This window comes from Lampetra fluviatilis, chromosome 4 (assembly GCF_964198595.1).
Source record: "Lampetra fluviatilis chromosome 4, kcLamFluv1.1, whole genome shotgun sequence".
Classification (NCBI taxonomy): Eukaryota; Metazoa; Chordata; class Hyperoartia; order Petromyzontiformes; family Petromyzontidae; genus Lampetra; species Lampetra fluviatilis.
This window is the reverse complement of record NC_136278.1, coordinates 21,538,041-21,554,320: the sequence shown is the minus strand read 5'-3', so window position 1 is coordinate 21,554,320 and position 16,280 is coordinate 21,538,041. Positions and strand designations below refer to the sequence as shown.

Below are 16,280 nucleotides of genomic sequence, written 5' to 3'. Positions count from 1 at the left end.
ACGTGGCTACTGGATATTGTGGATGTGGTGTTCCGAGTCCAGAAATATTTTCTGTGTCGCTGACCCGGAGAGATCAAGATGAAATGAAGGTCTGACTGCACATGCAGTACTGTACTTAAAGCAGGATACAGTACTAAGTATGAATCTCCATCATCAATAATGATGCATTCACTGCTGGGATGGAGACTTCTCCAAGTCATCAGCATCCCTTCACGGTTGTGGGGTTATGTAAACAATCCGCCTAGCACCTGCACACAAGGTGATGGCCACAATCCAGCTCCCCAGTGGACATCAGACGCGTTCCATTCTCTCACAAAGAGATATAGCAACACGTTGTGAAACAAAACAACTTCAAAAGAACATAATTGTTCACAGAAATTGCCTAATTTCAGCAAAGCCATAACATTATAATCAACACAACACACGCTCTGAAATGGTTATTTATATATATATCAGAAAATGTATTTGCACTGAAGGAATCCGATAAGCTATAAAGCTCTTTTTCACACACGTCCAGTCGAGGCGAGTAAGATCGTTACAACAACAGCGCATAAACACGATAGCAGCAGTGCAAAGTACAGGAAAGGCAATCAAACCACCCAAAAACACACGCATGAAACGAAACCATCCCCATCCTACCGGGCAAAGCACACCGAGGTTATGAACCGATGTTTCAGAAGCGACCAGGCCCGCAAGTGATAGCTCAACAAAAGTGGCTTATCACGAGGACATTTCGAGCGGCAAAACAATGGGAATAATCTCTGTGCATCTTTCTCAAAGCCGTGCCCGTATAGTTTCTACTTCTGAATGGGCCCCCTTGAACACAGCCAGCAGTGAGCCTCTCAGTCTCTTTACTCAAGCTGTTTGCCACGGCACTACCAAACAGCGCCCCATATCAAGAGAGAGGGAGAGAGAGAAAAAAAAATCCCCTCCAGGCACTGTACACTTTTCCCAGATGCCGCTATAACGTTTGAGAAGCGCACTTTCGCCATCCTTGTAGGGAGAAACGTGTATCACAACATTTGGTTCCGATAAATCAACACGGGACCACATGTGGGCTGGGGCGGAGACGAGCCGTGGAATGTAGGAGCTGACGATAAGAGCCGGTGGGCCCCCCTCTCTCTCTCTCTGCTGCCGTAAGGGCTTCCAACCATCACTGCACTGGGCACCCCGAACATAAAAAATTAACCCGTAAAAACAAAGTTTTTCACTATAAATCTCGTCCTCTGGCTTGAGATGGCTCCCGCCTATGGGTCAGATGATTGCCTGCCACCATTAAGCAATTGGTAATTAAATATAAAAAAAAAATTCCTAAAAAGTGTAAAATTTTGGAAAAATTTTTTCACGAAAATACATTGTCACGCACAACGAGTCTGTGTGCAAAATGTCAGCTCGATTGGATCACGGGAAGTGGGTTAAAAAACGACCGAAAGATTTGCACGGTCGTAAGCAAGCAAGCAAGTGAACTTAATATAAAGGATTAAAAAATGCGTGCGCCTCACGACGCAGGCAGTAGGGATCGATCGTGGCCGACGATGACACCGTTTTGGCGGAGCGTCTACACACATCGGGGTCGGCCGTGTGACCCAACACAACCCAGGCACCCTCGGAAAAAAAACACGCGCACGCCCAGTCGATCTATTGAGGGCCCACTTTTCTGATGCGTTTCGTGACCCGAACTTTACGCTCGTGCTACAACGCGCCAGGGCTGTGCAATTGCTTGCGGCCGAGTTGACCGCAGGGAAGACCAGACCAGGTTCACACATTCAATTTTACAGATTGCCTTGAATGGCCATAAAATAACGTCACAATGTCACGATGATATTACTGTCTGTCGAAACCTATCCCAAGAGTTTCTTGAACCGGATCAATTGCTGCTGAAAATTTGCACCACCACCCCCGCCCCCCTAAGGTCTAGGCGGGGGGATGATGGAGTTGTATAAAACACGTGCATTTTGTTTATGAAGAATGAGACAATGTACGCTTATGTATTTTGATGTACATATGACAAAAAACAACAGCCTGAGTAACTCTGGCATCACAACGCCCGAAAGAGGGCATAAATACACAGCAACTATGGCAACACTCTAATACTGTTCATGTTTCTATAATGCAACTTTGAAGGGGAAAAACTTGCACCCTTTTTTCCCCGCAAAATGCAATAACCCCCTCGCAAATGTGCTTCCTATCAACTGGGGAGCCTCATCATTGCACGCACGAAGGGCACACACACACGCATTGCTGCAGTGTCTGCTGGAGCAACGCTGCCTGCATACAGTGTGGGCTTCTTGTCAGCAGCGTGTGCCTGTGTGTGTGTACCTGTGTGGTAGGGAGTGGCGTTGTAGCGATTAGCGCCTTGCGCTCACGGCCAACACCAAGTGAGCGATTGTCTGAACCGGTCGTGGGCCTCCCCTAGGTCGACTCGGCCTCAAATGAGTACCTGGTGCGGTGTGCAAACATCACCACTTGGAGAGACAAAGGCGGCCGGGCGTGGTGCTGACCACCGATCACCTTTGCGTGCCGTTGCCGGCCTTCAAAGGTCGCTACTCCTTAAGAGCACTTGCCCCAACATTCTGTTAGGCTATAGGGGGGAACTTTGTCTTTGTGTGTGGTGGGGAGCGGTGGTGTAGCGGTTAGCGCGTTGCGCTATGAACCCGACAATCCGAGTTCGATTCCAGCTCACGGCCAACACCAAATGACAGCGATTGTCTGAACCAGTAGTGGGCCTCCCCTAGGTCGACTCAGCCTCAAATGAGTACCTGGTGCGGTGTGCAAACATCCCCACTAGGAAAGACAAAGGCGGCCGGGCGTGGTGCTGGCCACCCACCCTCTTCGCGTGCCGTTGCCGGCCTTCAAAGGTCGCTACTCCCTAGCAGCACTTGCCCCCAACAGTCTGCCGAGGCTACCCGGGGGAGTCTTTGTCTTTGTGCGCGCGAGTGTTTATCTATGGAGCGCCAACAACTTCCGTAAGCGATACGAGTTGGGCCCATCCCCATCTCCCTCCCATGCAACGCTCTTGCCACGCTCACCCTGCTCCGCCTCTGTCGACAGGCAAGTGTGTAACTATATTCTTAGGTTTTTTCGGTAAAGTCACGTAGGTAAAATAATTAAATTAATAAAAGTTAAATACATTTGATTTTTTTGCCTACGTGACAGGGGAAGAGAGCAATAGCAGAATTCTTGCTAGACTCAGGCAGAGAGTATTGAGGGAAAAATACAATATTAATAGGTTTTACCATTTCTGGCAATAAAACAGGTCTTAAGATATTGGTTCTATCGTTAAAGTCACGTAGAAGGGAAATAATAAAATAATAAAAATAATAAACAATAAAAATTCTCACGACGTTTCGACTGCAACACAAGCAATCGTCATCAGGTGTGAAATCCACACATTTTCTTGCTGTGGATTTCACACCTGATGATGATTGCTTGTGTTGCAGTCGAAACGTCGTGAGAATTTTTATTATTTTATTATTTCCCTTCTACGTGACTCCACAGAAATAACTAAGAATATGAATACTTGCAGTCACGAAAGCTTCAAATCTAAAGTGTGTAACTCTGTGCCCCCCCCTCCCCCCATCATCAATAGGGTGTTGCTCAGCATTAGGGAAGGTGGGCAAGCAGCCTTATGGTTAAGACTCGAAACCAGTGGGTGCCTTAATCTTTACTGCAGCCTTTCCGCCCCTTTCAATTGTAATTTAAAAAAATGACAATACCTAGGTTTGATGAAGCAAAGTAGTTGTACGTATGTGCCCGTGCTTAATGTGTCTTTCGATTATTTACATTCGAAATAAAACTGGCCATGCCTCACCCCCCCCAGCGGAAAGGGCATCTCGCGTGCACCCCAGGTTAACGACCACTGATCTGAACGCGTGGCGATGTTGATTCGAAATGTAGAGGGGGAAAAAAACCCGGAGGACCCGGAGAAAAATCCACGCGACCACAGGGAGAGAGAGAGAGAGACACACAAGCTCCAAATATACAGCAGCAGGCGTCAAGGTCGGGATCGAACCCACGACCTCCTGTATATCAGGCGAGAGAGTTGACATCTCGCTAATTGACATTACAGCAGCCTTCCTGCAGTGACACAGGGGATGGGAGCCCGAGCAGAAAGCGTGACAAACAAGATCAGATTGTGTCGCGTTTCGTTCTGTTTTGGGTTAAACTGCCTTTCCGTCCCACAAATGTGCGTGTATGTTTGTTTGATATACTGACTGCGCTGTGTCACCCTTGTACAAGTTTGCTTTGTATATCTCTCCCCTAAAAAAAAAAACATTATCAAGGGTTTACGCCTCAGGGTTTGTGGTCCAGAGTGTGGCGAATCTAGCAGCTGTGCGTATGTGCAAAGTAAAAAAAAGAAAATCGTTTTTCTTTAATAAGCCGAGTGAGTTCCCCCCCATTGATGTCCTGTCGCCAATGTGGCCACCACAGTTACATAACGTCATTGATTACCGCTACTGCAGCTCGCGTAGCCAATTCCACTTTAACATAATCACCACAAGGTTTTAGCGTAAAAGCATCGTTCTGAGACGTCCAGTCGTGTGATAGAGAAGAGCCCGTTTCATTGCCCATTGCCAAGTCTAACATCCTCCATTGTTCTTCTAATTGTCCCCACAGAGACGCTCATACATGTGTGCGTGTGTGTGTGCGAGGCGTCACCAATAGACGTCTCATGGGGAGATTGGCCCCCACCATGGCAATGTGGAATTTCCACGCTAGCCGTGACGAGCCGTCACTTCACCGCACTTGTGTGGTCAAGTTGAAGGTGGGCCCTCCCCACCCCCCACCCCCCCCACAGGGCCGGTTTCGGATATCACTCGCCACCGACCTTACGGTGGACGGGAATCAAACTCAGGTGTTACTGGGCTCACTCCGAGCAGTGCGTTCTCCACCAGCACGCACAACCGCTCCACCAGTGAGGCCAAGCACCGAAGACACGGCGTGTCCATATAACCGACTTGTTTTGGGGGGGTGTTTATATCGCGTAAATATAAATGTGTCGTTAAACCCACCACCACCCGACACGGCCAATTAGTAAGGTTTCGTCACGTAAACAGATCCGTTCCAATCCGCTCCTCGTACAGCACACATCGTAACGAATTGGCACGTTCTTGTTTACGTGACAAACATTTCTAATTGGCTGTGTCGGGTGGTGGCGGGTTGAACGACACATTCATATTTACGCGATATAACCCCAAAAAAAACACTGTATTATGGGATGATATTGGTCGCGACAGCCGACGACTACGTGTTGATCACGGTATGTGATTACACTCAAATGGACTCTTACACACTCATTGATGGAAGCCGCCACAAAACAAGAATCGAGCGCGTCGCTTTAATTCCACTGCTATAAACGTGCCGCGTCTATTGTGCGACGTGCATACTACATCGGCAGCGTACACAATTAGTGGCGACCCACGAGGGCTGACGGACAGCCGACACGGCACATTTCAAATTGTGTTGCTCGTCTCTTCCACGTGATCCCCATACGAGCAGCGCGCTGTCGCCTAGAAGGATGTTGTGCTGTGTAGCAACGCGCGCGACCTCGCCACGTGTGTGTGCGTGTGTAACCATATGCTTGGCTTGCGCAAAGGGGGCATATCTCACGGTATGAATCACTCCTCTGAAATGTTCCCTGTCCCCCAAGTGTAGCGTTGAAGAAAGAATTTCCGGTAATATTACACAATTGGCATTCTTTCCTTCCTGGTAAACTTCCTTGAAAAAAGAAAAACATGTCGTGAGTTGACAACAGCAACAACCACCGATGTATTGTGGTGTGTTACTTAACGATTGGATTGCACGAAGATACAGGAAAACAGGTTTCCCCCTCGGTTATTCACCCGTGAAAAAGTGATAATTGTTCGTCTCTGAACAATCGCTCCTCGTGACAGTCCTCCAATTTTAGTGTTGGGGTTTTTTTTCTTTTTAAAAAGAATTTGGCCCAATCTTTTGGGCCAGTCGTGCTGCGGAGACTTGCGGTCAAAGTATGCCAGTCCCGTTCTGTTCTTCACCGATAATCCACAGCTCAAACAGGACAGCTAAAATAACCACTGGCTCGAAGCCACTGCAAACCTCGGGCGTTTGCCAAATGCGCACTGCATATACAGTACGTACTTGCACGTTCATTCTCACTTTGATGTTGTACCCGACTGTCGTTACAGTATTAAAATGCTGCGGTGCAAATTGTTATTAGTCCGTGTACCCCAGGTATGAAACATCAACTATAAAAATGCTGCTCTTTGGTTTTATCGGTAAAGTCACGTAGGTAAAAAATAAAATAAATGAAAACAACTCAATTAAATCATGACGTTTTTGGCGCAACACAAGCATCCGTCATCAGGTGGGAAAGCATGGTCTGTTGCTGATGCAGACTGTTCAGTTATTTTATTTTTTACCTACGTGACTTTACCGAAAAAACCCAAAGAGTATGAATCCTTGCAGTCACGAAAGCTTCAAATCTAGAATTATAAAAATGCTGTACGAGTGGATAAGTGACTGATCATAGATTTTTTTCATGCCAAAAGTTTTTGGGTTAGATCGCGTAAGTAAAAATGTGTCGTAACCCTCCATCACCCAACACAGCCAATTAGTAAGGGGTTTGTCATATAAACGAAACGCCAATTAGTTACTACTTCAGCCCACCGGTGTGTTGGAGAGTAAATCCACGACATTTATTTCACTTGTGTTTTTGTTTGGTTTAACGTCACACTAAATGGAGATAAATTACTGAGATAAAGTGCCACAGTAGTTGATTCATTGGTAATTGGAGGTGAACATTTGGAAGCATTTATCAATAGACTTCAGGAAATTTAGAGCGTTTATGTCACATCCTTCCCCGAGTTATAATGAACTCCACAGCCATCCATCGATTTTTGGCGGCCTAATATTGAAAATGTAGATGTTATTTGTATATTGGTCTTGATAATTCTTAGCAAAATGTCAGCTTTCAAACCCCTTTTGGGATATTTAATCCCACCACCTACAAACAAGCCGTACTCTGCACCACTTAGAAGTGGTTGCCGTGTATTTGTTCTGCATATTGGGGGTGTCTTCATCAACAATGGAATAACCATGACTAATGATCATTGCGAGGCCATTTTAATGTAGAATTCTAACTGCTGGCTTAGTACTGTACCGAAAAAAGACCAGTCTCCCAAAAAGCATATTAGGCGCTGACATTCATGTAAAATGGCCTATTATTATTAGACTGTATAAGTCTAGAGCCGCCCCTCTCGCCTAAACAGACTCAAGACTATATTCTTGGTTCTTTCGATAAAGTCACGTAGAAGGGAAATAATACAATAATAAAAATATAAAACAATAAAAATTATTACAGCGTTTCGACTGCAACACAAGCAATCATCATCAGGTGTGAAATCCACAGCAAGAACATTTTTCTAATTTTTCTAATTTTCTTGCTGTGGATTTCAAATTTTCTTGCTGTGGATTTCACACTTGATGACGATTGCTTGTGTTGCAGTCGAAACAACGTGATCATTTTTATTGTTTTATATTTATATTATTTTATTATTTCCCTCCTACGTGACTTTACCGAAAGAACCAAGAATATGAATCCCTGCAGTCACGAAAGCTTTAAATCAAAACTGTTGGGACAATTTTTGTTAGCGAGGCACCTATCGATATTGTGGGTCTGCCAGCAGCACGCCCGGCCGCCTTAGTCTCCCCACTGGCGGTGTTTACACACCGTGGCTGAGCCGGGGGGGGCGGGGGGCACAGCGGGTTGCTGGACGCGAGCAGGAATCGAACTCGGGTAGGCGGATTCCGTAGCGCAATGCGCTATCGATTGCACCGTCGCTCCTTACCTTACGTACAGGTGTCAAGCGGCACGAATAACGAAGCCTATATGACGTTGCCTCTGCAGTATTCACAGCAGGCACATGTCTAATATATTCTAGATTTGAAGCTTTCGTGACTGCAAGGATTCATATTCTTAGGTTTTTTCGGTAAAGTCACGTAGGTAAAAAATTAATAAAAGTAAAATAAAAATAAAAATCACGACGTTTCGGAGGCAACACAAGCTTCCGTCTTCAGGTGGAACCGTCACAGCACGATTGCTGTATCAAGTGATCTGAAGACGGAAGCTTGTGTTGCCTCCGAAACGTCGTGATTTTTATTTCATTTGTATTTTACTTTTATTAATTTTTATTTTTTACCTACGTGACTTTACCGAAAAAAACCTAAGAATATGTCTAATATAGGTGGTGGGGTTTTTGGGGGGGGGGTAAGATCGCGTAAATATAAATGTGTCGTTAAACCCGCCACCACCCGACGCAGCCAACTCGTAAGGTTTGTCGCGTAAACAGAACGTGGCCAATTCGTTTCTACTTCATCGCAGCGGTGTGTTGGAGAGCAAATCCACAACGTTTACAATCTGAGTACATGTAGTTACAACGGCAGAGATTTAGGCGGTGAGCTGTACATATGCGGCCCTTAGTCGATCCGAGTTCATGCTCGTGCAAGAGCATTTTGCGGCACTGCGAGCACACACACAGGTGAGTGAGTGAATTCTGCTGCTGCTGCTGCGTTATGCAAATGCCGTGAGCCGCGTTCGGCGATGGGGGGAGACGGGTCACCGACCACTTCTTACTCGAGCTGCTCGCCTCCGGTCACGACAGGTGCGCGCGTGGGAGTGAACAACTTTACAGCAGCAGCAACAGCAACAACAAAGTCAAAATAACGAAACTACATCAAACGCAGCGCAAAAGGACGGAACAAAAAAAGGGTTCCAGTCCGCCCATCGATTGTTGTCGATACACAGAGGTCACGACACAGGCGAGCTGCTCTTTTTATATAAGCCACTACCAAAGACAAAGATCCCCCGTGTAGCCTTAACAGACTGCAGGGGCAAGTGATGTTAGCGAGCACCTATAAAGGCCGGCACGGCACACGAGGGGGTGGGTGGCCAGCACCACACCCGGCCGCGTTTGTCTCCCCAGTGGCGATGTTTACACACAGAACCGGATACTCATTTGAGGCTGGGTCGACCTTGGGGAGGCCCGGGACCGGTTCAGATGCTCGTTACTGTGGTGTTGGCCGTGAGCGGGAATCGAACCCGGGTCGCCGGGTTCGTATCGCAGCACAACGCTAACCACTACACCACCGCCCCCCACACACTCACTCATCTGAAATGTTACAGCAAACGTGTGTGTGCATCTTCAGAATGCAAGGGTACGGGAGTGCGAGTTCATATACAGGTGTGAGTGTGTGTGCAGTGCTGTATTGTGCCGATAAAAGAACAAGGTAGTGTGTGTTGTGTTCATTATGCATATTCAGAACGCTGGTGTATCTATCGGTGGTGTGTTCACGTACAAGTGTGTGCGTGAGCAGTATTCATCCTAGGAACACGTGTTCACATGCAAGTTGGGTGTGTATTAATGTAAAAGATGTTTGTGTATGGATTTCGTACCTAAAGTTCCGTGTGGATTCAAAACTTAATATAAAGGTATGCGTGCGTGTTCGTCTACAGATGTTTGTTTGTGTGCATTGTGTATCTCACGATCAGTTAGTGTGTTCATGTGTTCACATACAGGCATGTGTGCTTTGTGTATCTAAGAACAAGAGCTAAGCATGTGCACGTGTCCACATACAGGTGTGTGTACCACCAGTTTGCGTTTCTGTTCATATACGGGTGTGTGGAACAAGTCAGTGAGCGCGTGTGTTCATATGCAGGTGAGCAACGAGTTCGTGTATGTGTTCATATGCAGGTATCAACAGTTGGTACCAAGTGTGTGCACGTAACAAGTATGTGCACGTGCTCATATACAGGTGTGTATCAACAGTTAAGTGTTCACGTGGTGTGTATCAACAGTTTAGTGTGCACGTGTTCTTACACAGGTGTGTATCAACGGGATAAGTGTTCACGTGGCGTTTATCAACAGTTAAGTGTTCACGTGCTCATACACAGATGTGTGTGTAGTATGCACCTAACGAGAGTGTTCACACACAACCCGTGCGCATGAACGAGCCCAAGCAGGTCTGTGTGCGGTGAGCATGGTAGCGGCTGCGAGGCGCGCACGTGCAGTGAGTGTGGAACTCACCAGGTTCGACTCGGAGCAGCAGGGGAAGCTTGTACCTGCTGACGATTGTGTCCAGAGGCAGGGCCAGTGGACTCCATTGAATGCCACCCGGCGGCTCCATAATTCATTAATCATTTCTCATCATCGGCAGCGCAATCGTCATCACCACCACCATCACTGCAGCAGCAACGGCATCGCCGCCGCAAGTGGCAGGCTCACAATCACTACGACGGGCATCTTCGTAATAGTTGTCATCGTTAGAATCATCTTCGCCGCCGCCGTCGTCATCATCACGGGAGCAACACCTTCTTTACAAAGTCATTATCCTCCGTGATGAGCAACGCAGCTGCTGTTGACCGAAGTCGATGTTGAGTTTGCACACTCGCAGCTCAGCAGCGCGGAGGAGGTAATGGATCGCTGTTCGCCATGCAGGCTGTGTGCTCTGTGTGTGTGAGTTTGTGTCTCCCTCTATCCCTCCCCCTCTCTCACCCTCAACCCACTCCACCCCACCCCCCACACACCACGCGTGTTCTGCCCTCTACCGTAGTGGCCCGAACCGCAGCGCACGTAGTCGAAGCCGCAACGGAGATGCGATATTTAAAAAAAATTGTACAAACGATCATAAAATTAAAAACAAAGTCGGGGGTCGTATAGCAAAGCACCTCCAAACACCCCCCCCCCGCGAAATGTTTGTATATTCACACGCGCCTATATGATCAATTGTACATTTTCGCCTGACTACTACACGGCGTACGATTGTGTTTCATTCACCCAAATGTGCACAGACCCAGTGGACGCATCCAATCAGAACGACGACTGTACCGACATCCTCTTAGACTCGCACCGTGTGGACTACTGCACAGTCCTTGTACTCGGCACTGCGGGTTCTTTATGCCACAGTCGATATCGATCCTTCGAGATGTCGCAACTAGACCACGCACGTTTTCATTTCATGAGATTAATCCTCAACCATAATCCGCATGATCAATTGTTGGTGCGTTGCGCGATGATGGTGTTGCATTATTTTATTATTGTGATCATGATGATGTTTGTTTATACAGGAGAGCTTCGGCGAGTCTCATGACTCGCTTTTCAAGAGGGTCCTGCCACGTTTTCGCCAGTCTGGCGGCGCTGATCGCGATGCATAAAATCCCACTCGAGAAAATGTGATGATGACTTTAAGAACTCCCACACATTGACATCGCTGACCCCACACCATCGCCATCACCATCAGCAGCACCAGCCGCGCGTTGAACTCAAAACTGACGGCCACTTTTTCTGTGAATGTCGCACGCACGTGAACGCGATTTTTCAATCCCAGACTTAATTCAAACTGTTTTTGCTGCGTCTCGTTCCGCATTGACGCGCGTTATACAGCAACCTGGCCGTTCGCACACACTCTCTCGTTTGCTCTTCGGCCACGTTATACATCCAGTGGCTAAGTAATCACGAGGTCGCCGGATCGATCTCCCGGTGCGGCGGGCGAAGGTTGCACGTTTCTTAAATCCCCTAACCGCCCCAACACCCCCACCTCTGAATCTAAACACCAGTTTAGTCGATTGGCAGGTCAGGTATGGTGGTTAAAGTGTGGGTACTCCTAATAAAGTTTTTGGGTTAGATCACGTTATTTATAAATGTGTCGTAATCCTCCACCACCCGACACGGCCAATCAGTAAAACAAGTGTCACGTTTACAAAAGACAAATAGTTCACTACTTTAGCCCACCGGCGTGTTGAAGAGTGAATCCACAACATTTCCAATGTTTTAGCACGACGTTTCGCTGGTAATTACATCCAGCATCATCGGGTAATTTGCCAGAATAGTGAAGCCCTCCTGCACTTGCTCCCGGTCAAACAGAGCAGCAGGGTGACGTCATCATTTAATTCGGGCCAGCATGGAAGAGTAAACCAAATACCATTTTAGGGGGGGGGGGGCAATTGTAGGGCTGCACCTTTACCGCATGCTAAGCAGGGTGGGGTGATGTGGTTCGCACACTGCCTATGAACATAGCTACCTAAGTTCGATACCTAGCCACGGCGAACGTGAGTGGCGATATTTGAACTGGTTCCTTTTTGTTAAACCAACCCACCCTCCCCAACGTGGTGAAGTATGGTTAAACCCATGTGATCCACTGCGTGGGGAAGCCTTCATGCGGCGGTGGATCAAAAAAGATGGGCTGAATATTTTTCCCATATGCCAATTGTGCTATTGACATGTCATCAGATGTACTTGCATCGAATGGAACGCTCGGTCTAACAAAACAGGTCCATCATCGCACGTGTGGAGTACAAACGGTGCGAGTTAAACGGATGTCGGAAACAGTCCGCGTCTGTACGAGTTCAGTCCCCCTACACATTGGATGAATGAAACACAATCGCACGCTATGATGTTGGGCGAAAATATAAAACACTCAATTATAGGCGCGTGTAAAGATACAATTGTTAGTTCACGGTGGCTTGGAGGTGCTTTGCTATACGACCCCCAACTTTCCTTTGAATGCGTGATCCTTTTATAGAGTTATTTACTTTTCAACAGCGCATCTCCGTTGTGACTGTGCGTTCGCTGCGTTTAAAGCCACCGCACCTCCGATTAGAACAGTTGGCTACGTACGGTGCGGAAGAAGTTCAACATGCATTTGCCACTCTCAGAACTCGAAATTAATCGAGTTGGGGGTAATTCAACAAAATGTTTTTTCGCGGAGCAATTTGTGACTATCAAGGCCTTCAACTCACTGCAACTTGAAGGGCAGTTTTAAACATGGGTAGCTGCAACCCAGATTCGAACCCATGCTCTCAGCGGTGCTGGCTTAAGTACTCTGATAATTGAAAAACAGATTGCAGCTACTTCTGGCCGATATAGCCTCCGGTTGGAGATGTGGTACTCATCACAAGATAGCTAAAAAAACTAGTCATATTTGCTTGTAAATCAGATGATGATGAATTGAGGAAGTGTTAACGGGGAGCTGGAAAATTACTCAATGATATGTTGAGCGAGTATCATAGCAACATGTTTGTATGTGCAAAAAAGCCCCAATATACCCCGTGTCATCCTCATAACTGAGTTTATGTCCGTGCGTTTCTTGCCATATCCAGTGGGAGTCCCGTCCATTGTAACCCTGTTCCACCCAGCACAATCCACTGTTGTACTGTCATTCTATGCTCCCGCGATTGATCCCCACCTTCTCCAACTCGAAATGACCAGCGTGGTGAAGTATGGTCAAATCATCTCCACGAGCTGCTCGGTTTGTTGAGGCCCTCCTCCAGCAGTGGACTGACACAACGGCTGTACACTTACACTATTTAAATTCGGTAACCAGCATTGAACCCCGTGGTCTTAATCAGTGAAAGGCAATAATGGCAGTGCATTGATTATTGAATCATTCTGTATGGAGTCTTGTTAGCTCAGGTGTGTGTGTGTGGTGGATTTCCTACCACGTGACACATAACACCGATTCAAGGGATGGGCCAAACATCCCATCACAGGGCCAGTCTGCAAAACAAGAGTCGAGACTCGGTGAGGTTTCAATTGGACAAAATGAATTATCGTTACGTGCATCTTTAAGTGGCCCACGCTACAATATAATCACAAGACAAAAAAGCCACGTTTGTGTCTGCGATACGGCTCTTTGTACGACGCAGTCCCCTACCCCCTTTGTTTATTTTCGCAGTCTGGCACAAAGGTGAGAGCGCCTCCTGCCGAGCCCACAGGTAAAACAATATAGACCCGGTGTCTTCCGAGCAGAAAATGCCACTTCACCACAACCACCACGTTCTATCCATTATTTAACAAGCCCGACTCTGCCGATGAGACTCACGAGGTCGAAAGCAGGTCCAGCGTTTCCATGCTTAACAAATGCTACATCTAGAGATTATCATTAGTCCGGAAGGCCTGGATAGCGGGGATAGGGGGGTTTGCATCAATGTAGAATATAATTTCGCCTACCAGACATTGGCAGCAGCTGTGCGCACGCAATAACCATTCATAAAGTCCACTCGGCATCGCACTCAATCCAACACCACGCGTGGGCGCGCGCGCACAACGGAGACGAACGCAACACGCGCAAGAGCTCGGCGAATTTCTGGGGGTTTCGGCCGCATTGCAATTCGATCCACTTCAGGAGCTATTTGACCACATTCGCGTTTTAAATAATGAGCGTCCACACCCCCCCCCCCCTCAATCCCTTGCGACACCCACGGCCATTCTCTCCGTGGCCGGCTGTAACCAGAGACGTGAAGGCAGGTGGGCAGACTGCGGAAAATTGGGATTGAGCAGTGAAGTCAACTCGATTCACCTCGACCTCAGTGACCCCAGCAGCCTCCTTCGAACGAGTGCGCCATCTGTCTGGAGCCCCAAAATACTGACAGGAGGGTTCCGCTGTACATTACGCACAGCTTCTCCAATGACTTTTCCTCTTAAGTGCCCCCCCCCCCGCTAATGTTACACTAATTACAGTGAAGCCCTTCCTGACAGGCTTCTGGCTAGTGTGGGAGAGTAGGCCAAAAACCCTCCTTCTAGTGGAGATCCCTTCTGCCGGCAGTGGCGTAAGCAGGCAATTGCAGGACTGCACCTTGACCTGTATAGTACTTTTTTGCATCACGCAATTGGTGTATAACGTAAGCACAGAGAACTCGCTCGTCAGTTCCTGAGTCGTCTCACGTAAACGGCTTCAAAATTGCTCCAGATTTACTGCCGTTAACTCAGATCTACATTTTTGGCACAATGATGCATCGATTCAAACATTCTTACGCTCATGACACGTGCACTGAATGGTGCACCTAAGGAAATATTATTTACAATCTATGCAAAGCGTACACGAATATTATATAAATAGCAACATACGCTTTGGTTTATTACATCGCAGTATGGCGAGATATGGCAGCGGTTTGGGAAGGCCTTCATCCAGCAGTGGATTGATCATGGTTGATGATAATACACTAAAAGACAAAACAATATTACACGTAAAATAAACACAAAAGAAATCAATACTTAATTGCGATCGTGATACCCTTTTTCAGTCATCAAAATAGCAAGTGGACTACATAGTACATCGTTTAATCTTCTAGTTTGCGTATTTTCAGCTTTTCAGAAGGGTCGTTTATTTAATCTGCGCCTATCTGCTGAACAAGCCTTCAGTAACGAGGGCTTGATGGATTTTAGAAACCAAAGCAATGTTTCATTGTGAATTTTATTTACGTGCAGTTATCAGTGATTTATTTCGCCATACATGAGAACACAGTTTAATCTCGTGTCGGTGATCCTTCGCCTACTAAGCCACTTTACAATGGTCTATGTTCAATGGCCATCATCAATCCACTGCTTCATGAGATCTGATGCATGTGGTAATGCGAGACCATTTGTGAAGAGAGTTGAGGACTTGGGATTCCCTTCACCAACCAGCATTGACCAGCATTGTGAAGCATGGTCAATCTCTCATGACTAACACACCTACTGTTGTAAATATATGTATCATTATACACGCAGTGTTTGCCACAAATGAACCACAATACTTAGTTGATCTCGTTAAGGAGCATAAACCATCACCCCAACTCCGGTCATCTTCGCAGCGGCTTTTGAGGAGTCATCGAGCAAAGATGGTGACGGCATCGCGCGTTTTCCGACGCACTTCTGCGGCCGTCTGGAACGCTCTTCCTTCCGATGTTAGGAAGCCACTGGAGTTATGCACTTTTACATCTAGATTGCCAACTAATTTCTTTAGAACTGAATTTTTTGTGTGCTTAATTTGTTGTCCTTCCCCGCACCTCAAATTAGCATGGTTGGCTATGTACGGTGCGAAAGAAGTTCAACATAATACTGTACATACTCAAGTCCACTGAACAGCAGGGGAGCTTGAGTAATTGCTGTGGAAATTATCACGTGGCTGAAAGCATTTAACTGTTGCATTATTTGAATTTTTTTGGCCGTTGTGGTGATCACCGTACCATTCCATCGCCCCTGCAGCCAAAATGTCGTGGTGTCTGGTTTGTTCTCTTTGGAGCAATTACAATCTAAACCATATTATTTTTTCAACGGTTTTAACTTAGCTTCACTTGTGTTTGTCGTGGTCAAATCTTTAAATCAAAAGTTAGTCTATTACCTGCTGTCCAATCAATTCATAATTTTGCACACGTACTCAGATCTAGAGACAATGCATGCCTGTATCCTTTAAAGCAATTACAATTTTTGTATGGACGGCTTATTAATTACATATTTTTGTGCAGGTCAAAACCGCCGCTGTCCCTA

The 16,280-nt window shown here is 46.8% G+C and overlaps 1 protein-coding gene across 1 annotated transcript in view; it reads right to left on the bottom strand.

The window, feature by feature from the left end:
• Positions 1-10,493, bottom strand: part of LOC144931677 (GRB2-associated and regulator of MAPK protein-like) — a 92,175-nt gene extending 81,682 nt beyond the window's left edge. The window contains 1 exon segment of the mRNA XM_078855806.1: positions 10,062-10,493. Within this exon segment, the coding sequence (XP_078711932.1) occupies positions 10,062-10,161 (100 nt within the window). The 5' untranslated portion in view covers positions 10,162-10,493.
• Between the last annotated feature and the right edge of the window lie 5,787 nt (positions 10,494-16,280).